Source organism: Mauremys reevesii, linkage group 4 (assembly GCF_016161935.1).
Source record: "Mauremys reevesii isolate NIE-2019 linkage group 4, ASM1616193v1, whole genome shotgun sequence".
In the NCBI taxonomy this organism is placed as follows: Eukaryota; Metazoa; Chordata; order Testudines; family Geoemydidae; genus Mauremys; species Mauremys reevesii.
Genome location: NC_052626.1, coordinates 71,659,461 through 71,684,726, shown reverse-complemented (window position 1 = coordinate 71,684,726; position 25,266 = coordinate 71,659,461). Strand labels below are relative to the sequence as shown.

The 25,266-nt window shown below is 41.0% G+C and overlaps 1 protein-coding gene and 1 long non-coding RNA gene across 23 annotated transcripts in view; one reads left to right on the top strand and one right to left on the bottom strand.

Moving 5' to 3' along the window:
* The window catches only part of LOC120403674, a 77,252-nt gene that overhangs the window by 34,464 nt on the left and 17,522 nt on the right, over nucleotides 1-25,266 (bottom strand). The window lies entirely within an intron of this gene.
* MADD (MAP kinase activating death domain) overlaps nucleotides 1-25,266 on the top strand; it is a 117,532-nt gene that overhangs the window by 88,917 nt on the left and 3,349 nt on the right. For all 22 annotated transcript variants that reach the window (XM_039535112.1, XM_039535104.1, XM_039535108.1 and 19 more), the window contains 4 exons: nucleotides 8,169-8,241; nucleotides 13,963-14,069; nucleotides 17,280-17,349; nucleotides 22,938-22,984. In XM_039535112.1, coding sequence (XP_039391046.1) covers nucleotides 8,169-8,241; nucleotides 13,963-14,069; nucleotides 17,280-17,349; nucleotides 22,938-22,984 — 297 coding nt within the window. The remainder of the gene's footprint in view (nucleotides 1-8,168; nucleotides 8,242-13,962; nucleotides 14,070-17,279; nucleotides 17,350-22,937; nucleotides 22,985-25,266) is intronic.

Sequence of the window (25,266 nt, the reverse complement as noted above, 5' to 3'; positions counted from 1 at the left end):
AGGAAGGGAGAGGGCAATGAATCCTCAGTGATGATTACTGAATTGCAGTATCTGTTTAGCAGAACTGATGTTTGATGTAGGTATTACCTGTTCATATGAAGGTTGTTCCAGGAAGTCACTTTGTGTGCGTGTGCGCGCGTGCTGGGGACTGCAGACAAAATCTAATACCTAGTTTAATTCTGCTCAGTTGGGGAGGTCTCCTCTTCGCTAAATCTTGAAATTGATTGAAGAAAATATTTTAAATAATTTGGTAGATTGTGGATTGGGCAGGCCTAAGTATAGAAAGCTAAATAAAAGCATTGCCACTCTGGGTTTGCCATGAGATGCAGAGAAAAGAAGAGGGAACCAGTGAAAAGTCTTCATGGACCCAAATGTTTGGATTTGCTGTTTCTATGGATTTGCATTTGCCACTAGTCTCAAAGCCTTTATCTTCTCCTTGTGCTTGCTTTGCAGGTAAAATAAATGAATTCAACCTGCTAGGAAAAAAATGAATAGCTCTTAGACATAGAACTCCAAGAGAGCTAAAGATTTGTAACTACAAGTAATATATTTAAGGGCTATAGCATCATATTATGTGCATAATTCTTTACTAAGCAATTAAAGACAGACCCCTGTCCCCAAAATCTTACTCTCTACAGGAAATAAGATCGGGAGGCGATAACACAGGAAGGGCATGGGGTGGAGAGGACCACAATGACAGTTTGCTAATACAGTAACTTGGGAAGCTAACTTATGTATCTTGAGACTCATGTATTTCTTAAAATCATGGTATCAGATTATAGATGATAGGCATCCTTGAAGTAATGCCTAAGAAGGGACTTAGAAGAGGAGAGTCAGGAGGTATGGCAGTAATGAAATCACTATAAACTATGACAGGAAAAACTATATGGTTACGAACAAGTATTTTTGAGGGTTGTGATTGCTGGAAGCTGTGGGAGGAGAAAAGAATGGGTTTACTCTGAGGCCCAGCCTGCACTAGGAAACTGACCTGTTGCTGATACTGATTGTTAGTAAGTGGTTCCCCCCTGGAAAGGGTATTGAAAATGGTTTAACTGCTAGTGTAGATTTATTTATTTATTTATTTATTTATCATTATTTTACTGTCCTAAAGTGCAATTTCAGCTTGGTTCCACTGTGCTTTCTCTAACAGGCAATGATGACTGTCAGCAAAAGGTCAATTCCTTACTATTAACTTGGGCCTAGTGGGCTTAGAGTGGGTTAGTTATAAATGGAAGTTGTGACCTCACACAGGCCTCTGATTTCAAAATTGTAAAATGCACCTTTTTTGTCTGAAATTTTAGAGAAGGCTCACTCTTGCAGTGTAATAAAATAATAATGAAAATTTGCTTTAATTGAGGTGATCAGTAGTAGCTGTGTTTAATATTTAAAAATGTAGAGCAAAGAAAGTACAATGGGGTAGGGTGGGAGGGGGAAATAAATCTCAAAGATGGAGGAGACTGGAGAAAATAGAGAGGGAATGGGGAAGGAGCCTTTAGGGGGAAGGTCTGTGTAAATCCTCCCCCATAACTCAAGAGGCCAGATGGCACTGTGTCCCTATGGATGAGGGTCAAGAGCCCATAGGTGAAGAATGTACCGCCTTTGGATTTCAAGAAAAGCAGTACATGAGTTCATGGAAAGAGCACAAAGGTTTAGGGTTCTGTGACACAGTCATTTCGGAACTGTTTTGCCTGTTACACTTGTATTTTATCTATGGATTTAGAGTAAGGGGAATGCAAAGAGGGGAAGGAACTGGGGAGGTGGGTGGAAATTAATACAGGAAATAGATATGGAAGTTTACAGACAAAAGTCAAACTATAGTCAGGCGCACAATCGTGAATGCAACATAATTAGAAACAAATGAGACATTGGCAATATGAGGGTTCATGCCATTAAACAGCTAAAGAATCATAATTTCAAGTTTTTCAATAAGCTAAATAGTTATCAATTGTTCTTCCTTTTGAAGTGACATCTTTGAATGTCAAAGGGTTAAATAATGTCATTAAAGGGAAGAAAAAGCCCTAGCAGAGTTTAAAGGAGGGGAAGGGTGAGAGGGACCAGATTATTCTACTTCCAACTTTCCATTTTCAGGAGGGGCACGTTACGGGCATGAAAGGTAATCTGTCCAGTGGATATTTTTTTGCTTCAGTTAAAGAAAAGAAAAGAGCAGTGGGTATATTTGCTAAACGTGTCAAATTAAAGTTCATTTTAAGATGAGGGCTGATTTATATGGTTGAAGGGCACAATTGCTGGGTTATTAATAGCAGTAGGCTCAGTGTATTCTCCTAAATTAAAAGCAAAAACTTCTTAGGTCTTCTTTAAAACACTGCGACACTTTGGAGAAGGGGAAATTATACTTGGAGGAGAATTCAGTTGCACACCAACTAGTTATTGGGGGACAGATCTGATAATGACAAGGGGGATAGGGAAGCAGATGGCACAGAGATGTTAATGCTGCAACAGTTCAGCATCTCAGATTGCTGGAGAGAATTGCATTCAGGGGAAAGAGATGACCGTTTTATCCACACCTTCATCAGTTATATTCTAGAATAGATTTAATGTTAATCTCTAAATCTTTAATGAAGCAGCCAAGATCTGCAGAAATTGCCATTATTTACATTGTGAAATCATGCATCAGTGGAAGTAATATTTGATAGCAGAGATGCGTCCCTAAGATTACTTTTTTGGAAAATGATCTGCTTGCTTCTCCAAGATACAGTTTGCATTAATTAAAGAGGATATTGTAAAATGCTTTCAAATAAATGATACAGATAATAAAAAAGAGGCAGCCTCTGGGAAGCAGGTAAAGCACTATTTGGGGATCAATTGAAAAGCAGACACACTCAACTGAAAAAAGAAAGACCTCAAGAAAAAATAGAGCTAGAACAGGAGATAAAAAGGTTACAAGACATTCATAAGAACACAAGTTCAAAAATTTATATAAACAATTATCCAATTTCCCCCTAGAATTAGTTATGTTGATGACAGATGCTACTGCAAAAGCACTTAGGTGTAAAAGGAGATGTTTTATGAGCGAGTGATAAATTATTGGCTCAAAAGCCTAAAGGTATTCAAGAACAGTGCATTATTCCACCAATTAAGAACAGTCAGCAAGATAGTTATATACTCTGCTTATTATGAAAATCTCCATACCTCAGATACTCCAAACTCTGAAGTTATTAAAAAATATCTGGAAGTAGCAGGCTTGCCAAAAATGAGCAAAATTGATAAGGAACTTTAGATAAATAACAGAAGACTACATCCTAGAGGCAATAGCAAGTATGAAAAATGGTAAATCTCCAGCGCCTCATGGTCTTCCATCTGAAGTGTACAAGATATTTAAGGAGGTATTAGTGGATCCTCTGAAAGGTATCTTTAATGCTATTCTGTTAGGAGAGGAACTTCCATAACCTATGAAAGAAGCTACTGTGGTGGTTCTCCCTAAAGATAGAAAAGACCTTGGCACAGGAGCTGTGGCACAGGAGCCAGAAAACAGGGGAGTTTGGGGAAGAGTATATGTGTTGAGTTTTTTGGGTTGTTTTTTTCCCCCTTTTTGACAAGAGCTTTGGCGAGAAGGCTATGATGGCTACTGAGGCAGCAGTGGTAATGATCCAAAGAATGGGAAAGACAAGATGACTGGTTGTGGAAGCTGTGGGGTGTACATTAGTTTGGAGAGAGTACCTGAAAGGTGCTTTGTTTGTATGAAGTGGTGACTAATAGATCTGATGGAAGAAAAGATCTGAGGTTTGGAGATGCAGCTAGAAACTATGGCTGAGTTTCAAAGAGGAGTTGAGCAGATAATGGAGGGAAGAAGAGAGGAGGCTGAAGGAAAACCTCAAGATTTACAGATGCAAGCTGGACCAGAGAACTGTGAGGGTAAACTGCTGGATGAGGGAAGTAGATGTGGAAGCATGTGACTGAGAACAAGGCAGAAGAACAGATCAGCTAGTGATGGAGAAATAAAACTGAGGAACAAGTTTGCTGAGTTGGAAAATGATGGGGAGAGTCTGGCAGTAACAGAAGATGGGAGAGCAAGGAAGAAAAGAACAGCTAGAAGAAGGGAAGAGATAATGGACGTAGCCCTAGTTTGGAGCCCCAGAAGGATTGAGGATGACTTGCAGAAAATTGCAAGTGAGAACAGAAGACCGGAAGACTTGTAGCCAGAAAGAACAGAAGAGGTAAGGCTGGAGACTCGCACCAACACCAAGAAGAGGCAGGTCTGCGTGGTTGGGGGCGATGTACTAAGAAGAACACACAGGCCTGTCACCAGAGCTAATCCAGAGAACGGAAAGTGTGCTGTCTGCTGGGAGCTAAGATCTAGCATGTGGGCCTGAGAGATCCTAATGGGAGAAGGAAAGAATCCACTGACTTTCTTTTGCGTGGGAACAAATGCTGCTGTTAGATTCTCACTGGGATGTATCAAGAAAGATTCACCAAGCTGGGAAAGACATTAAAGAAATGTGATCAAGTGATCTTCAGTGGGATTCTTCCTGTCCCTAAAGGAGAAGTGCAAAGACGAGATAAAATTATGAAGATTGACAAATGGCTACAAGGAAGACTTTGGCAACCCTGGGAGGGAATAATGCACCGAGGATATTTGGGATGGACTCCACCTGAGTAGGAGGGAAATAGACTTCTGGGATGGTGGCTGGCATAACTGATTAAAAGAGCTTTAAACTAGGAAGTCAAGGGAGATGGTTGGGTGCTGCTCAGGTAATCGCCATTCTGATTCTAACACGGGGCAGGAAGAAAAACAAGTAAAAGAGGTTACAGCAATGGAGAAAGGAACAACAAGGGGAAGGAGAATGGACATTAAAATAGTGCCAGTACCACTGATATTAACAGAAAGGTGGGTGATACCGGCAGTAAAATGACTGTACCTAATCAGGTGAAGAATCTGGGTAAAGCCAAGCAGAAACAACTAATATGTCTGTACACCAATGCAAGGAGCCTGGTGGTAAAATGAAGGAACTAGAACTACTGGTGCAGGAAGTGAAACCAGATGATATAGGGATAACAGATAAATGGTGGAATAGTAGTCATGAGTAGAATATAGGTATTGAAGGGTATGTGCTTTTCAGGAAAAAAGAAATAAAGGGAAAGGTAGTGGAGTAGCAGTATATATTAATGAAGGGGTTAACTGAAGAAATGGAATGTGATGGAATGAATAACATGGCATCTGTTTGGATCAAAATCACTTTGGGGAGGAAAGGTAATAAAGGCTCCACTGGGATTGTGCTTGGGGTCTGCTGTAGACCTCCAGGATCTGATCCGATTATGGATAAAGACTTATTTAATATTTTTAATGAAATCAATGTTATAGGGAGTTGTGTGATTATAGTAGACTTTAATTTCCTAGAGATATTGGAAGACAAGTGCTACTAATAATGGTAAGGGCAAGAATATTCCTGGTTATGATAGCCAACAGATTTCTTCACCAAATAGTCACTGAACCAATAAGAGGTGATGCCATTTTAGGTTTGGCTTGATAAATAGCAAGAACCCCATAGAGGAACTGGTTGTAGAGGACCACCTTGGCTCAAGTGATCATGAGCTAATTCAGTGTAAACTAAATGGAAGCATAAACAAAAATAGGTGTGCAACTAGGGTCCTTAATTTCAAAAGGGCAAACTTTAAAAACATTAAAGGAATTAGGGAAGTAGACTGGACTGAAGAACTCAATAATCTGAATGTGGAAGAGGCTTGGAATTACTTTAAATCAAAGTTGCGGAAACTGTCAGAAGCCTGCATCTCCAAGCAAATGCAAAATATTCATAGTGAATGGTTGCAGGCCAAACTGGACGAACAAGCATTTCAAACAGGTTATAAAGAGAAAGGAGAAAGCTTACAAGGAATGGAAGAACAGACTGATCAACAAGGAAGGCTACTGCTTGGTGATCAGAAAGTGTAGGGGAAAAGTGAGAACTCTCAAAAGTCAAGCAGAGTGAGACCTTGCAAAGGAAATTAAAACTAATAGTAAAAGTTCTTTATCCATATAAATAAAAAGAACACAAGGAAAGAAGAAGTGGGACCGTGAAACACTGAGAATGAGGTAGTGATTAAAGATTATCTGGGCATGGTCCAAAACCTAAACAAATACTTTGTCTCCATTTTTAATAAGAGTAATGAAAATCTTAGGGGCTGTGGCTAATAGGAACAAGGATATGGAAGAAGAAATTACCACATCCGAGGTGGAAACCAAACTCAAACTGCTTAATGGACCAAATCAGGGGGCCCAGATAAACTCCATCCAAGAATATTAAAGAAATTGGCACATGAAATTGCAAGCTCAGTAGTAAGGATTTTTAATGAATCTATTAATCTGATCTTTTTCTTTGAGAAGATAACTAATTTTCTCAACAAAGGAAATGCAGTAGATCTAAGCTACCTGGATTTCAGTAAACCATTTGATACAGTTCCACATGGCAAATTATTAGTTAAATTGGAGAAGATGGGGATTAATAAAAGAATTAAACAGTGGGTAAGGAACTGGTTAAAGGGGAGACTTCAGCTGGTCATGCTGGGCTAGAGAGAGGTTACTAGTGGAGTTCCTCAAGGATCGGTCTTGGGACCAATCTTATTGAACACTAATGACCTTGGCACAAAAAGTAGAAGTGTACTAATAAAATCTGCAGACAACATAAAGTTGGGAGGTATTGCCAATACAGAGTAGGACCAGAATATCACATAAGATTTGGATGACATTGAACAATGGAGCAATAGAAATGGAATGAAGTTTAATAGTGCAAAGTGCCTTTAGAGACTACTGGCAAGAATTTTTGCTATAAGCTGGGAATGTATCAGTTGGTAATGACAGAGGAGGAGAAAGACCTGGGTGTATTGGTCGATTACAGAATGACTATGAGATGCCAATGTGATACACCTCTGAAAAAGGCTAATGCAATCCTAGGATGCATCAGGCAAGGAATTTCCAATAGAGTTAGAGGAAGTGTTATACAAGGCACTGGTCAGACCTCATCTGGAATACTGTGTGCAATTCTGGAACGGATGCAGAGAATGGCTATTAAGAGGATCAGAGGAATGGAGAACCTACCTTATGAGAGGAGACTTTAAGGAGCTTAGCTTGTTTAGCCTAACAAAATGAAGGCTGAGGGAGATATGGTTGCTTTCTATAAATACATCAGAGGGATAAACGCTGGGGGGAAGATGAGTTATTTAAGTTAAGTGTCAGTGTTGGCACAAGAACAAATGGATATAAACTGGCCATCAATAAGTTTAGGTTTGAAATTAGATGAAGGTTTCTAGTTCTGGAACCGCATTCCCAGGGGAGTAGTGGGGGCAAAAGACCTAACTTGTTTCAAGGCTGAATTTGATAAGTTTATGGAGGGGAACATATGATTAGGTTGCCTACAACACTGCGATACATGGCCCATCCATGATTACTATTAGCAAATATCTCCAGTGACTGGAGATAGGACACTAGATGAGGAGGGCTCTGAGTTACTACAGAGAATTCTTTCCCGGGTGTCTGGCTGGTGTCTCGCCCATATGCTCAGGAAGGAATTTTCCCTCAGATCAGATTGGCAGAGACCTGGGTGGGGCGTTGCCTTCCTCTGCAGCATGGAGCACGGGTCACTTGCTGGTTTAAACTAGAGTAAATGGTGGATTCTGTGGACCTGGATAGACAAATTACCCCAGAGGAATGGTATTTGATCTGGACAAGTGGATCAGCAATCTGCTTGTAGCAGAACAAAAGAAAATTTCTTTAAGATATTGTTTCAGTGGTAACTCAGAGTTGAGAGAGAGGGAACAATTGGGATAAATGTTGCAGAAATTGTGGGTAGACAGGAGATTATGGAGGACATGTCCAGTTATTAGAAACTATTGGGATGCAGTCTGTAATCAAATTTCACAAACTGTTGGATATTTATTACCAAATGATCCTTTGGTAATCCTTCTAGGACTTCCTCATGGAAATGATCATATGAGAGGAAAGGACCTGACCTTTTTGTAGAGAATTAGTCATAGGCTTTAAGGCCAGAAGGAACCACCAGATCATCTGATCTCCTGTATATCATGGGCTACCACCACCACCTATCATCCACACACTAAATCCCACAATCAATGCTGTTGAGCTGCTCTTTGCTCTCAGTGATGCGGTATTGCTAGTGCATGCTGTGAAAACACGTTATCTAACTCTTCTCTTACAGTGTCGGGAATTGTACTATTGTGTAAAAGACAGTATGGAGCGAGCAGCAGCAAGACAGCAAAGTATTAAACCAGGTAAGAGCTGTGGCCTCCAGGCAGGGGTGGACAGGATTTTGCAGGTACTGTATGATCAACCAACCTCTTTAATGCAGTGTAGTTGTAGCCATGTCGGTCCCAGGACATTAGAGGGACAAGGTGGGTGAGGTAATATTTTCTATTTATTTTTTTTGGACCAGCAGAAGATTTTACCTCACCCACCTTGTCTCTCCAGCCTCTTTAATGATGGTTTGTGTGAATGTAGTGCTTTTTATTCAGTGATCTCAAAGTTCTGTTTCCTCCTCTACCTATGCATGTATGGCAGGTTGTGGTGGAGGAGGAGGAGGAGGAGATGATGATTTATTATTGGCTGGTGTAGTCCTCACCAAAAATCATAAATTTCTAAAATCAGTCACCCCTTCAGGGGGTCTGATTTACCAATACAATGATAATTCCAAAATAATACTACGTGACATGAAACCTCACTCTAGCTCTCTCCTTAGATTTGGCTGGTGCTACCTTTCCTTCCATCAGGACCTATCTGTTCCATGCCCTGGCTCTCTGAAAGGGTTACTCCCACCTCCATTATATTCAGGGTGAAGTCTAATGAACCCCACTTGTCCCAGTGAATCAGCAGTTATTAACCCTGTAGCTCCCTGCAGAGTTCTAACACTTAGGGCTTGTGTGCATGGGAAAGTGATACACCTCTACCCCGATATAACGCTGTCCTCAGGAGCTGAAAAATCTTACCGCGTTATAGGTGAAACCGTGTTATATTGAATTTACTTTGATCTGCCGGAGCTCGCAGCCCTGTCCCCCCTGGAGCGCTGCTTTACCGTGTTATATCCGAATTCGTGTTATATCGGGTCGCGTTATATCGGGGTAGAGGTGCACCAGTGTAACCTATGGTCTGAATTTAAATCAGTGGAGTTTAACAGTATAACCCATTGTTTAGACATTCTTATTCTCATATAAGAGGGGCTTTTTCTGTTTAGATTATGTCAATTTACAAGGAATTAAAGTAAACCAAAAAACCTCACTATTTTATACTGGAATAAGTGTGTCCACATGGGGATTTAAACCAATATAACGATACCTGTACAACTGGTAAAACATTCTTGTGTGGACAAGTACTAACAGAATGGGAAAAGGGAAGATCCTGCCACTGTTGCAGCTGGCAAACTAGCAAACCCCTTTTAAAGTGTATATGGCCAGAAATGTGATTATTGTTCTTACTCAACATACTAGCTTCATGTGTGTTTTCAGTGTTAACTGCTTACTTGGATGATAAAAATAATTAGTAGTACTGTAGAGTAATCCAGCTTTGGGAGCTGGAGCTGGAGTCTGCTCTGGCTCGTGTATGATCATCAGTTGTGGTCTTGTCAACATGCGGAAGTTATACCAGTGAAAGGGAGGTAGGGTGTGAATTTAAACCAATCTAGTTAGACTGGTATAACTACCCATGTGGACACTCTTATTCCAGTAGAAGAAGGCCTTTTTTTTAGTTTAACTTATGTCACTTTGGAAGTGTTTAAAGTAAGCCCCCCCCCCCCAAGCCACTCTTACTATGGAATAAGTGTATCCACACAGGGGAATTATACCAATATAACTATAGCTGTTTAACTCTGCCAGTATAATTATACTGGTATAACTGGAAAAAAGCCCCATGGAGACAAGTCCCAAGTTCCAGTTGTAGGGTCAAATATTGCCCACATGTTTTACATGAAACACCTTGTTGAAAACATAGAGAAAGTGTGACCCTACGAGCCCCTCAGTGCCCACTTGCAAAGGGTTCAATATCATATAACAGCAACTTCTATTAAGCCTGACAAACTTATGACATCTAACACATTTCAGTCACAATATTTATCTGTAAAGAATATTTTGTAAGATATCAATTGAAAGCCAGTGACATACTGGTCATTAATATCACTGTGAAATGTGTGTATTAACACTGTGTGAGGAATTACACACACTTTTGATACTGTGCTTTGAAGTCTGTAATCAGAGAGAAACAGGTTTTTTTCAAGACAAGAGGGAGGACAGTTATCTCCCTGTCTCTAATGTAAATTGAGCATGGTGATGGTAGAGACAATCGACAGTTCATTTGCATCTGAGATAAACAGGAGGAGCAGGTTAACGAGGAAGTGAAATCAACATGGGAAGATATTGAAGTCTGAACCCCAGAGGTCCATCCTGACTCTGGTGACAAAGACAATAAACTCTGGGGAATATAAGGAGAAGCAAAAAGACATTTTGGTTATCACTGAGGGAACAAAGAGGTTAGTGTTCTTTGCATTTGTGAATGGTGGATCCCCCACCATATGGATTGGTGATGCTAAGAAGTGGCTGTGAGTGTGATGGAGTGTACCAACCCCACACTGGGCCAACAGGGATGGACCAATCACTGTGGGCCCAAGAGGCCATGCCCCCTTTCCCCTGCTATGCATGCCTCAGGTGGAAGAGCCAGATAAAAGGAGGCAGCCCAGCCCAGTCAGGCTGGCTGAGGAGGAAGGAGAACATGTACTGCAGGCTCCTACAGAGGGGCTGGTGACATTCCAGGCAGTAGATCCCATGGACTTGGACAACGCTGCGGATGACTCGCTGGTGGCAGAGGCGAATGGGGATGCCAAGCCACCACCCGCTGAGGAGATGCCAGGGATGCAATTTGTGGTAGGAAGTGACCCAGGGGAAGTAGTAGAAGTTGATGCCTAAACCCTTAACGGGAGTCCCTGACTTCATAGGGCCCTGGGTCAGAACCCAGTGGAGCGGGTGTGGCTGGGTTCCCCGGCCACATTCCACGGGCCACAAGGCACGGCTACTGTCTGCTCTCGGTTCCAGCCATGGGGCTTTGGGGCTTTAGACTGTTTGTTCTGCCCCGCCCAGGAGCTACACACTGATTGCTGTTCTGCTTTGCCAAGAGGGCCAGGACCCCAGTTGTGGTTGTCAGTCCCAACCTGGAGGCTTAGAGGCTACCAACTCTTCGTTTATGCCGTCCTGGCAGGGAACCAGAGCCCACTTTGCTACAATTACCTGATTAACAGAGAATCCTGACAACTTGGCAGTGGGGTGTACCAATCCCACACTGGGTCAATGGGCATGACCTGGCTTGACACACAGAGCCTCCATCACAGTGAGAATACTGCTTTAGACAAGAATTGTAGCCTGTTCAGTTTTAGCCACTAGAAAGTGAATAAAACCAAATACTTAAGTTTTATTTGTAACCATTTTCTGTTTATTTTGTCTCTGCTTAGTATCTCTTAAATCTCCATTCTTTATTAATAAACTTATTCTTGTTTTTAATACAAATTCTTTTTGGTAAAAAAAAGGCTCCAGAGGCAATCCTGGCAATTAGAGGCCAGTAAGCCTAACTTCAGTACCAGGCAAACTGGTTTACACTATAGTAAAGAACAGAATTATCGGATGCACAGATGAACATGATTTGTTGGGGAAGAGTAGACACAGCTTTTGTAAAGGATAATCATGCCTCACCAATCTATTAGAATTCTTTGAGGGGGTCAACAAACACAGGGGCGGCTCCAGGCCCCAGCACGCCAAGCACATGCTTGGGGCGGCAAGCCGCGGGGGGCATTCTGTCGGCGCCGCAAGGGCGGCAGGCGGGCTGCCTCCGGTGGCTTGCCTGCGGAGGGTCCGCTGGTCCCGCAGCTTCGGTGGACCTCCCGCAGGCATGCCTGCGGAGGGTCCGCTGGTCCCGCAGCTTCGGTGGACCTCCCGCAGGCATGCCTGCGGAGGGTCCGCTGGTCCCGCGGCTTCGGTGGACCTCCCGCAGGCATGCCTGCGGAGGGTCCGCTGGTCCCGCGGCTTCGGTGGACCTCCCGCAGGCATGCCTGCGGAGGGTCCGCTGGTCCCGCGGCTTCGGTGGACCTTCTGCAGGCGTGCCTGTGGGAGGTACGCCGAAGCCGTAGGACCAGCGGACCCTCCGCAGACAAACCGCCGGAGGCAGCCTGCCTGCCATGCTTGGGGCGGCAAAATCCCTAGAGCCGCCCCTGAACAAACATATGGACAAGGTTGATCCACTGGATATAGCTTACTTGAATTTTCAGAAAGCCTTTGACAAGAACGTTTGGTGAAGGACCTTAAGAAAAGTAAGCAGTCATGGGATAAGAGGGAAAGGCCTCTCATGGATCAGTAACTGGGTAAAAGACAGGAAACAAATGGTAGGAATAAATGGTCAGTTTTCAGAATGGAGAGAGGTACAGACGCTCCCCGACTTACGCAAGGTGTTCCATTCTGGAACGCTTGCGTAAGTCAAATTTTGCCTAAATTGGGAACGTATACTCGACAATTACGCGTGCACGGAAAAAGTTCCATAAGCTTTTTTTTGTAAGTCCAGATTTGCGTAAGTTGGGTTTGTGTAACCCGGGGAGCGTCTGTAAATAGTGGTGTCCCACGGGGATCTGTACTGGGACCATTGCTGTTCAATATATTCATTAATGATCTGGAAAAAGGGGCAAACAGTGAGGTGGCAATGTTTGAAGATGATACAAAATTACTTGAGATAGATAAGTCCAAAGCAGACTATGAGGAATTACAAAGGGATCTCTCAAAACTGGGTGACTGGGCAACAAAATGGCCAATGAAATTCACTGTTGATAAATGCAAAATAATACATGTTGGAAAACATCATCCAAACTATACATATAAAATGATGGAATCTAAATTAGCTGTTACCACTCAAGAAAGAAATCTTGGCGTCATTATGGATAGTTCTCTGAAAACATCCGCTCAGTGTGCAGTAGCAGTTTAAAAAGCGAACAATGTTAGGAACCATTAGGAAAGGGATAGCTAATAAGACAGAAAATATCATCATGCCACTATATAAATCCATGTTGAGCCCACACCTCGAATACTGTATGTAGGTCTAGTTGCCCCATCTCAGAAAAGTTATATGAAAAATAGAAAAGGTACAGAGAAGGGCAACAGGCAGGTGTGTATTCTATCTTTTTGGAGACAACTAATTTGGTAATTCCTGTGAGAGTCCAGTGGCAGGCTGGATACTACAGAGGAATAATCCTCTGGGGGTACGGGAACTCTGGGCACCGAGCATTACCTGCAAGGCACAGTAAGGGCTGTTGGAATCCTAAGTTTGTTTGGCTGACTACCAGACTGGGGCGGCAGTCAAACAGGGTAGCATCAACAAATCCCTCTTTTGCTAAGGCAGAGGGATAACAGGGTGGCTTACAGTTCTGGATGCCCTCAGAAAGCACCACAGAAGAACATGAGGGATTCAGGAAGCCCTTCTTTCTTTGTGGCATTAAGAATATTTCCATTTTATTTTCACCCCATTAGGACACTTTTATGTTCATTTGAAATTGCAGGAAATTCAAAGCTCTAGGTGAATTAGTATTTGCTCTGCTTCTGCGGAAGGTTAATGCTGTGTAAGGTGTTAACCACTGTGTTGTATTGTACAGAAAAGAGAGCTAACTTCTTAAAAAAATAAATAAACAAAAAGCCCTCTTACCCTGTACCCATGACAAGTACAGACTCTGAGCTAGTCTTTTAATTTCCCTCACACATTACAGAGCTTTACAGACACTAGCAATTAAATACGTGATGGTGTTTAGAGCACTCACTGCTAGTCTTTAATCAAGTACTCAATACTGTTCATGTAATAAAATGTTGCAGTGTACATTACATGGAGTTCTTGCTTTAATCACTCAATAAATGGAAAGTATTGTGCAGCTCACTGTATTTGATTCTTTCCTGTCCTTCTTCTCTTTGTTTGTTGTTATATTGCAGGACCTGAATTGGGTGGTGAGTTCCCAGTGCAGGATATGAAAACTGGTGAAGGAGGGCTTCTGCAAGTCACGCTGGAAGGAATTAACCTGAAGTTTATGCATAGTCAGGTAGGAGCGAATCTTCCACTAGAGTATGTCAGCATGAAGCTTTTTGCAGCACTTCTGCATCAATGTGTTTCCTCTTCACTGCACCACCAAGGGGAAAGGGTAGGATGACAAAGGGGAATATGGCCCATATTCTGTAAATATTGAAATGAGAAATTCTCAAAGTGTAGACATCTATAATACATTTTTTTTAAAGTAGAAGTAGTTGTAGAGGAGGGTATTAACTTTGTTTCTGGCTGCCAGAATTCTGTAGGTGCACAAGATAACTGGTACTCAAGGTACTAAAACAGAAACAACAAAAAATAGTAGGCGGTAATCTTCGCTTCCATAACGTATCATGTAGTGAACTCTGACATTCTGATGGCACAATGATTTAGCACTGTGTCTGTAAGATTAAGCTAGGTACATTTGCAGGTATTTCAGGTAACTTTCTTCATCATGTTTAATTTTTGTATTTAAAAAATGTGGGAGAGTCTGCAGATCCAGACAAGAAAATAGAGTAAGAGGATGACACACTCTCACATTGAAGATGATGAGAATAAATTACTGATTCCCCCCCACCCCCGCTTTCCAAATAGCAATCTATCTGTGGGTGTAGAGGAAACACAAATTTAATTTTTATAATTTTTCCCCTTTATCTGGATGTTGTTTCATTTGCTTTCTTTAGTCCTTGTTTTTGTTTTTTTGCTTTGTGTTCATGTTTGTTTTGCATATGGCATTAGAGGTGTCCTGTGCTGGATAGTAGAACCATTTTTTAGCGGAGGGTGGAGTGTGTGTGTGTGTGAGAGAGAGAGAGAAAAGCTGCTGTCAGTCAGTCTCTTGTGCAGTGTGTTACCTTTTCCTCTAATTAAATCTTCCCTCTACTGTTTACCATATAAGCCTTGTTCCTTTACACACTCACTTGCTTTGAAACTGAGGGGAGAGCATCTGCACCCCTCAAGACACAAAATGGAACTATGAAACATAGAAAAAATGCCTATTAACCTTTTGTGTAAACCTGTTTTCTTATAATGGATGACCTTTGAGAATAGGGGAAGATTATCACCATGAGAGGTTACAAATAGTCTATTAATTATGTTATTAATTCTTGTTTTATTTTCAAACATTTCACTTTCCTAAAAATGGGAAACTCCCATAAATTCCACCACTTGGGGAAATACATCACCGTTTAGTTTTTGTTCAAATGAGCCAGATGCCTCCAGGGCAGTTGCATGCCTTTTGTATAGCCTTGCACTTAACCATTTTTGGGCTGCTAGATAATTGATATTGTATCTGATCTGTTTAAACTTTTCCATTGACATCCAGAATAAAAAAGCTCGAGCTGTATAATATGAACCTTAACAGCAGACACTACTGCAATCAATGGAAATAATCTAAGTGGATAAAAAATGGAGAATTATCCCGTTACAATGCCCTTATTTCCTCTTCCCTGTATCCCTCTGAAAAGAGAAAAATAGAGAGTGATAAAATGTTTGACAAACTAAACTGCAAAAGAGCACAGGTAAACAAAGTAGTGGGATTAATTTTCTATTCCCTGGATACTTGGTTGTGAGAAGGAGGCAAGTTGCAGGTTTGCTGACACAAAAATCTCACGTAGTTTCTGGTACTGAGGAATAAATAACCTGGAATCGTGTTAGAGCTTCTCTATTATTGGAAATGTCATCTGTACTTGAAAATCAATTTACCTTGATTACCCTCAGAATTGATCCATTTACAGAAGGCAGACATAGGTAAGACTGTTTCTAAAAGAGACCTTTTAACTGGCATGATCTTGGGTCCTGTCTAGTGGCCTCCCCTTGCCTTTCTTGGGCAGTTAACCATTTGGGGATTAAATGAAAGTAGTGTATTACTGGTGGTGTAGTGAAAAGAAGTGCCCAGATACCTTTCTGCATTTTCTGTTTTCCTAGTAGATGCAATATCACCAGAGCTTGCAGCTTTGTAAGTACATAGCAACTGAAAAGATCACTGCAGTTCGTTGCTATGCGGTCTTTCAAGAATATCTGTAAGGTGTTGGCAGGAGACTTATTCAGGATACTGGAGCAATCTTACTCTTCATATGTATGTTTCCTGCTTGAAGAAACAAATGTTCTAGGACCTGAGCATACAGCTGATTCCTGATCACCTTCCTGTATCTTCTGCTCAAACCCAGAAGTTGTCTCTTGCCCTGAAAGGACTAACTGCATTTATGCTTTTCCAGGATGTGGATGCACATCAGAAGAGATTGTTTAATTGTATAGGGCATTAAATGAACTCATTGCACTCAGAGAATTTGCTGATTTGCACAAAGCTGGCATCTGTGTCCTAGAACATGGAAAAACGTGATTAGTGTGATCTGTGACCAGGCTCATTTTCCTTTTTTGGATGCTTATTTTTTAAAGCAAAGATCAGTCCAAACCAGTTCTGTTTTTCCCCAGTGGGTATCCAACTCATAGTGGCTCTGTGGCATACTGTATGAAATGAACAAACACAACACAAATATCGGCATCTTCATGCATGTTTTTTTAAAGATGAAATCAGTGCTGCCCAAAGTCATCATCTGGATCAATTTCAACACTGAGTGCACATACCATGTAAAATCTACAAACAGTTCTGTTGCTAAAACTCAATTGCAGTGCTGTCTGGTGGGGAAGGGTAGCAGCCCCTCCCCCATTAAGTTTGACTGGTGGATGGTCTAAGAGAAGCAGCATGAGGGTGGGAAGCACATTGCCCCTTGCCTGCCCTCTATGCTGGAGGAGGACGCATGGAGGGGCAGAAACCAAAGTGGGATGGACCTGGGCCATAAATCGTATGCCAAATTTGGGAGCCAGCCATTTCTTGTCCCCCTTTTTGTTGCATTTAAGGTGTGTTGGTTTTCTCTTTGCTATAATTCAATTGAGTGCCTGAAGGGGTAGCAATGTTGGATATGTCAGAGTTACTAACTCCTTCGTTTCTCTTCCATGCTTTCTCCTCCTGCAAGGAGCGGAAGGTACTCCATCTTCTGCTGTCTTCGCTTCTTAGCATTTTAAGTTGTTTGTTGATTTCTAGCATTGTGGCAAATTTATCTTTTTTAATCTCCCTGTATTTATGTATTGAACTGTAAATGAATTAGTAATATGTGCTACAATGTTTCAAGTCATAGCAGCAGTGATGGTGTTTCTTTTTGTTTGTTTTTGAATAAAAGGTTGTCCCTCATTGACTAATCTTGTGTTATTTTCCCTCCCTGTTTTGTTGTAGGTTTTCATAGAGCTGAATCACATTAAAAAGTGCAATACTGTGCGAGGAGTCTTTGTCCTGGAGGAATTTGGTAATTACATTATTTTGATATTAGGTCTGTACTCACATGGCAGTAACTCAAATTTCCAGTCCTCAGTCTCAGAGTTGTGTTCATTAGATCAGTGGTTCTTAACCAGTGGTATGCGTGCCCCTGGGGGTACGCAGAGGTCCTCCAAGGGGTACATCAACTCATCTAGGTATTTGCCTAGTTTTACAGCAGGCTACATAAAAAGCACCAGTGAAGTCAGTACAAAGTAAAATTTCATACAGACAATGACTTGTTTATACTGCTCTATATACTATACACTGAAATGTAAGTACAGTATTTGTATTCCAGTTGATTTATTTTATAATTATATGGTAAAAATTAGAAAGTAAGCAATTTTTCAGTACTAGTGTGCTGTGACACTTGTATTTTTATGTCTGATTTTGTATGCAAGTAGATTATAAGTGAGGTGTACCTTGGGGGTTCACAAGACCAACCAGACTCCTGAAAGTAGTCTGGAAAGGTTGACAACCACTTCATTAGATGGTAGGCAGCTTCAAAGAGGGAGAAATATAGATTGCATCTGAGAGACCGTCTGACTGACTAGGAGGATGGGTTTACACTATCGGAGTAAACTTGTAGATTTTCATAATCATGGCTTGTAGCGTAGATGCACGTTGTCAGTATGCCATTGAAATCACTTTGTGCAGCATGGATAACAGTAATGAGTCAATGAAGTGGGAGGTGCTTAGAAATTATTTTTTCAGAAGTCTCCTCGCCGCAGAAGTCATGATCAAATGTGTCATATAATAGTCTGAGACACAGATTGTTGCTCACAGTGAAATTTCCCCTTTGCTGCTCCAGGCAAGTTTTATTTTTATTTTATTCTGGAAAAAGATGTTGTTTCTGGACTGCAGTTTAGTCAGTGGTTTTATTTTCAGTGTGAGAATTGTGGTGGAGGAGAGAGATGATGGTAGAGGAACTGGAGAACTAGTGCTATTTGGCCAGTGATTGCAGTTAAATATAATCCTCTTAAACCCAGACTGGGCAATATTCAGGAGTTTCCCAATATCCATGTGATTCATAATATTCTGAACCACAGTCTGAAAAAAATAGGGGTCTTTAAAGATTTTGAAGGTTTATAAAACATCGGAACCTTTCACACCCTCTGAAATGGTCCTCTCAAGGATTCCAAGTCTGGAGTGGTTTATTCTTTCATCTGTGGCTGCACATTTTAGATATTCACAGAAATGTGAAACTTTTTTCTTTTAAAAAAGTTAAATTTACAAATTGATTTCAGTATTTGATCAGTGTTAATTTTTTCTTAAATCCATCATTTAAAAGAAATAGTGTCTTGGTTTTCAGACATTCTGGTTCTTTTCCACTGCTTTGGATTAAAGGGCACTGACTCATGGATCCTCTTTCCTAATATTCAAAGAAATGTAACTGATACTGGGATCTGGAAGCTTCATGTCCTGATCTTGATTTCTATACTGCCTCCTTCCTGTTATGATACCAAGTCCTTCAAATGATACCATTGGATGTCATGAATCAGAGTACAATGACTGGACGGCAATTGAGCCACTGGCTAAGAGACTTGGTGTATCACTTCATGAACAGTATTTTCCCCTTTACCTTTTCTGAAACTATCTTGTCACACACACAAATCTCAGAACAATGAATGCAACATATGGAAAAGTTTGGGATAGTTTACAGATACTCCTGGTAAGTGCTGGCTTGAAGGTGAAGATTTCCATGCTGTGTGGTTGCCTATTCCTCGTGTACCATATTTACCCCAAATAGGCAATAAGTTTATTATAGCATAGCTGTTAGCAAACACTTAGGGTTGCAAAATAGTAGTGATAATAAGTGCACAAAGTTGAGAGATCAGAGCCAATAAAATCTGCTAAAACCATAATGGGAACTTCCACTACCCAGATATTTAGCTGGTCAAATGTCACAGTTGGCCATCATTGGAGGGACAGTCTGAGACACAGTTGCTTCTTCAAATAGCTATTTCTGGAGCATGCACAAGAAGAGGCAACATTTGACTTAATACAAAATAATACAGAGAAGTTGGTTCAAAAAGTAACTATAGTTTTAGCCACTAAGTAATAATGACCATACCATAAATCAATTTCAAGTGCATTGTGGGAAGGATTGTAGTGAAGGTCAGTATTGTGACACTCAACTTTAGGAAGGGCAGCTTTAAAGTAAAAAATCAGGAAGCAAGTTAGAAAGAAACTGAAGACAAAAATTAAGAAATTAAATCCTTGGAATCAGCCTAGAAGCTATTTAAGCAACTTGATAAATCACAGAAGGCATTCCTACCCCTGAACAAAGTAGGAAGCAGAAAGGCAAGAAAATATGCTGTGGTTTAAAGGCAAGGCTCAAGAGGTTAGAATGCTATCCTTTAGTTCAAATTAAACTAATAGAAAGGGACATAATCTATGGCCTGTAAAATGAAAGGAGGAAATTAAAATGGAGTTGTAAGATAAAATAGTCAAAAACTCATAGTCCAAATAACAGGCAATTCTTTAAATATGTCAGAAGAAGTCTGCAGTGGAGTTAGTGGTCCACCAGATTACCAAGGAGAAAATGAAAGGAAGTAGATACTGCAGAGAATCTAACCTGCTTTCTTGTACAGAGATCAACAGAAAGATATTTCCCCTAGAGCTACACTTTTAAAGATAATGAAGATGAGAAACTATTAGACTCTATGCTCAAAAGAGAAATGACAGTAAATCACTAGGATAAAATGGTAATATTCAGCCAAGAGTTCTGAAGGAACTTAAAAATTAAGTGAATGAGCTGCTAACAAAACTCTAAATCTTAAAATCAGCTTCTGTGCTTGAGGACTGGAGATGTAGCCATGGTTGTACTTTAACGAAGGGCATGAGGAATGATCCTGGAAATTCTAGTCCAGTCAGCCTGATTTCATTACCAGGAAATTTAGTTAACTTTAATTATTTTTGAGGTTTTAGTGGTTTCCAAGCATGGTCTTTTTAGTGGGAGTGGAAGAAGTTGAATATCACAAGACAGTAGGAAATTAAAGGCCATTTGTAAAACACCAGGTTAACATGGCAAGGTGGATGTTGGAGATGTGATTTCAGACCAGGGCCCAAGTGAGAGCCACGGATTGTTGTCCACAAACGGGAACAAAGATTTAAAGGAAGTGAAGAAGTGTAGGGCTCTTACCTCTGGACTTTGAGTTACTGCTCTGTATTTGTGCTTTACTTTCTCGTGGCCCCTTCATCGCCGCTGCTATGAAAACCTTCATTCTCCAGCAGGTAAAGTGATGTCCCCTGAAATAGTTCTCTGCTAGTGCCATATATTCTCATTCACAGGGCCAGAGGCTGCAGGATGGTGCTCAGTAATTTATCCCCTTCATCTTTTTAGTTTAACAGTATTGAGTCAATTTTATTGTTAGAAAAAAAAATTAGTATGATTTATATACTCTACAGTGCTAGCACTTTGAGCTCTGAGGGTGTAAACCCAAAGCTTTTCTCTTTTCTCCTTTCTAACCCTACCCTCTCAGGAGTATTTTTCCCACTGGAGGGCTACGAGGGAGTCATTCATTTGATGAGAGGGTGACTTTAGTGAGTGTGAAAGGAGGTGGTTTCTTCCCTAGGTCCTCTCCCTGCTGTGTATTTGGGGATCAGGGACATTACAGCTTTCCTCCTCTCCTTCCCTCATGCCACCAGCTCCTTCCAGCTTCCTCTTCCTGCTTTTGAAGAGTATATGAACAATTGTGTGTTATCCAGTGAGAAATAAGATTTGTACATCTGTGTAATCCTATCCCATTTGGCTGTCCACCGCCTCACTCCCCCTTTATCCCCTGGTGACATGGAGTTAATTTGGAACATCTGGTGCCAACGGGTAAGGCAGCTTGGATGTGCACCGCATTCTCTTCCCAGCTCTAGCCACTGGTGTCATGGGCAGTGCAGCCTGGGTGTGCACTTTAGTTTTCAGCCTCTGATGTAGCTGCCTCTGTCCAAGAAAATGGAGAATTTCAAAGGCAAATATTTATTTTATAAACAAAGGCTGCATTTTTCATGGGTCTTTCCAAGGATGTTGATACTGTGATACACTAAGATCAAATCATAGGCATTGATTTTTATTAGAGTCCCTTCTCTTTGAACCAGTCTGCACTGCCTAGTTTTGACTCACTAGAGTATGAGCCCTCTTTACATATTACCTTTTGTTGTGTCATGTCATAATCACAGGTGACATCTGCATGGCTAGGTTTTGGTGTCCATTTTCCCCCCCAGCTCTTCATGTTGAGCTCATGTTTATATATTTTGCCTGTTACTGTCTTTCTGTCACTAGGTGCTATGCTTTATAAGATATTCACTCCTCCTTCCCCACCTTCCTCTATTAAACTGGTACTTATTTGGTCTGGTTTTGAGTAATTTATAATGTTTCCTTTAAGATTTTTGTTGTCGTACAGAAATTCCAAGGCAGGTTTCAGCCACTTTGAAAGGAAAGGATTCAAAATAAAATTGTCTTGTTGTTCCTTTAGTTTTAAAAATCTAAATTTGCCTTTTTTATGTTCGTAGTGCATCATTATACTCCTTGTGCTCTGTTTGTTCCCTATATTGTCTTTCCATGAGATTTGTGCACAGCATCATTCACACAGACTCAGAAGAGTGGGACAGAAGCACAGTGCAGGTGGAACACACTAATGGGAGGGTTGCAGCTTTCAGCATGGGGCACTTTGGGGTAATGAGAGCAGAGGGTAAAATTTTCCTTTGCTATTCTGTGCTACATTCCTCCTCCTTTATTTGTTAGGGACAGTTCAAGGGAGCAAAGGCTGAGCTTTCCTGGTAACAGATTGCATCTGTGTCATCTACAGCAACTCTTGCTGGTGTTTCCTTTAATACACCTAGAAGTCAAATCAAGCCTGATATTTTGAGGGCCATGTGTAACTGAAATCTTGTATCTTGGTAGTTTTGAGTCTTGAGGTCTCCAGGTAAACTCCAGAGTACAGGTGTTAGACTTAATGAAATAAGTTCAATGAACAGTCTCCAAGATACAGCTGGCCTGGAGGAGAAATAGTCTTCCATTCTAGAAGATTGTTTTCTCCACAGTCTAATCCCCATTCTTTTACGGGTTTAACTGAATCCTGGGCAGAAGTATCCAGTCATTCTTATACAAACGACCACGTAGCACAGGGAAAATTCAGTTTTCTAGAGGGTACACTGGGGAGCGAGCATTTAAAGTAGCAAAGTGGCTTTAAAAGAGATGTTGGTTTACACTATATGGTTGTGCTGATAAACAGATTTTACCATGTGTTCTGCTAACAGGAATTAATAGCACCAGCAAAGCCAATGATGAGTCTGAGATACATCAAACAACTACTATTCTTTTTCCTCAATCAAGGAGCCAAAGAAATGTTTTATGCCATCTTGAGTTACATAATGTGTCATTGCTGGTCTAGTCAAAAGATCACGATAGTATAAATGTAGGGAAAGAATAGTATCTAAAAGTGAGGAGTAGTGAGGTGCCTTGTTCCTGCACCTGCTGTCTGTGTGCACCCCTCCCCCTTTCCTTTGGGAACATTGTGCTATTTCTTTACTTTTTCCTCTCGTTTTTTGAACTTTTTGTTTTGTCTCTTACCCGTCCGGTTTTAGTTCCTGAAACTAAAGAAGTGGTGAGCCACAAGTACAAGACGCCAATGGTGAGTGAACTGTCTTGCCTTCTAGCTCTTTTAGAGGGTATATTTTTAAGTTCTCATATGATGCCCATCACTCTGGTATCTGAGACCACTCTTCTGTTCTGCAGTTCACTGACCTAATGCCATATGGGATGTGGTTCAGACTGTTCCTCCAAATGGAGGTTCTGTGGAAGAGTGTTAGTGGAAAATTTGAGTGAAGACAATAGAAACTGGGATCGCAGGATTATGCAGCCTTAGAGCTACAGTGAAACACAACCTTCTCTTTTGTTCTAGCTCTTGTACAAAGGGGCTGTATCTTGGTGCTTCCTATTTCTATAAGATTAAGGGAGATCCTGAGACAGCATAGAAGGGTCCATTTTAGAGAGAGGTTGGTTAGTGGATTTTTTTTAATTGATCATATTTGTGCTGTTAAGTGTTGAATTGATGACTCTGCAGACCAAAGTGCCTAATCCACAAAAAGATGAAAGGTGGGTCTAACTTTTGAGCATAAATTGATCAATAGCTGAGTTCATGAAGAATTCTCTCCTTTTGGTATAATACTGAGCAGTGAGGTACATGAAAGGGATTTTATACCCTCCAACAGGTATTGACTCCTGTCTGAAAAGTATTGATCTCTGTCAGACAAGATACTAGATAGATGGGTTATTGAGCAGTTCCATTATATCCGGTTTTTTTATTCTTAATTGTTGAACACAAGATAGTTAAAAATTGTACTTGCCCTTTAATTACATAATATATTTGATAGTAAGCCCTGTGTGTGCTTGTAAGTGGGAAACAGAAGTCAAGGATTGTCATCAGAACTAACTTGAGGAAGTTAGATAAACAGAAATTAAAAGGTACAGTGCCAAAAATGAAATCCCTGCAAGCTGCATGGAATCTTTTTAAAGACACCATAATAGAGGCTCAACTTAAATGTATTAAAAAACATAGTTCAGAGAACCAAAAATGTGCTGCCGTGGCTAAACAATAAAGTAAAAGAAGCAGTGAGAGACACAAAGGCATCTTTTAAAAAGTGGAAGTTAAATCCTAGTGAGGAAAATAGAAAGGAGCATAAACTCTGGCAAATGAAGTGTAAAAATATAATTAGGAAGGCCCAAAAAGAATTTGAAGAACAGTTAGCCAAAGTCTCAAAAAGTAATAGCAAAATTTTTTTTTAAGTACATCAGAAGCAGGAAGCCTGCTAAACAACCAGTGGGGCCACTGGACGATCAAGATGCTAAAGGAGCACTCAAGGATAAGGCCATTGCAGAGAAACTAAATGAATTCTTTCAATCAGTCTTCATGGCTGAGGATGTGAGGGAGATTTCCAAACCTGAGCCATTCTTTTTAGGTGACAAATCTGAGAAACTGTCTCAGATTGAGGCATCATTAGAGGAGATTTTGGAACAAATTGATAAACTAAACAGTAATAAGTCACCTGGATTAGACAGTATTCACCCAAGAGTTCTGAAGAAACTCAGATGTGAAATTGCAGAACTACTAACTGTAATTTATAACCTATCATTTAAATCACCTTCTGCATCAAATGACTGGAGGATAGCTAATGTGATGCCAAATTTTTAAAAGGGCTCCCGAGGTGATCCCAGCAATTACAGGCCAATATGCCTGACTTCAGTATCAGGCAAACTGGTTGAGACTATAGTAAAGAACAAAACTGTCAGATACATAGATGAACATCATTTGTTGGGGAAGAGTCAACATGTTTTTTGTAAAGGGAAATCATGCCTCGCCAATCTACTAGAATTCTTTGAGGGTGTCAACAGACATGTGGACAAGGGGGATCCAGTGGACATAGTGTAAAAAATTAAAAATTCTGCACATGATAGTTTAAAATTCTGTAAAATTCTTTAAATTTTATTTGTCAAATAAATTTGGAGGCTTCACCATGACACTGGGGAGCACAGGCCACTGGCTGCATAGGTGGGAGATCACTGTGCAGCTCCCCTCTGGCACACGGACTCAGTGGTGAGTCCACTCAGCACTCAACCCTGACACAGTACAAGGACCGGACCTGTGCCAGAAACATCTCAGTGCACTGCCCCTCCATGCCAGGTGTGCAAAGGCAGGCTCAGCAAGGCAGGATCCAAGTGTGGAGGAGCTTAATATGTGGGGATCTAGATGTGGGTTGATTTGGTTCTGTGTGGGGCAATCTGGGTGCAGGCAGCTCAGTGGGAGATCTGGGTGCGGGGAGAGATCTGGATGCACAGGGGCTTGTTGGGTATTCTGGGTGCAACAGTAATGGGGCTCTGAAGGGGGGTCCAGATGGTTGGGGCTTAGCAGGGGTG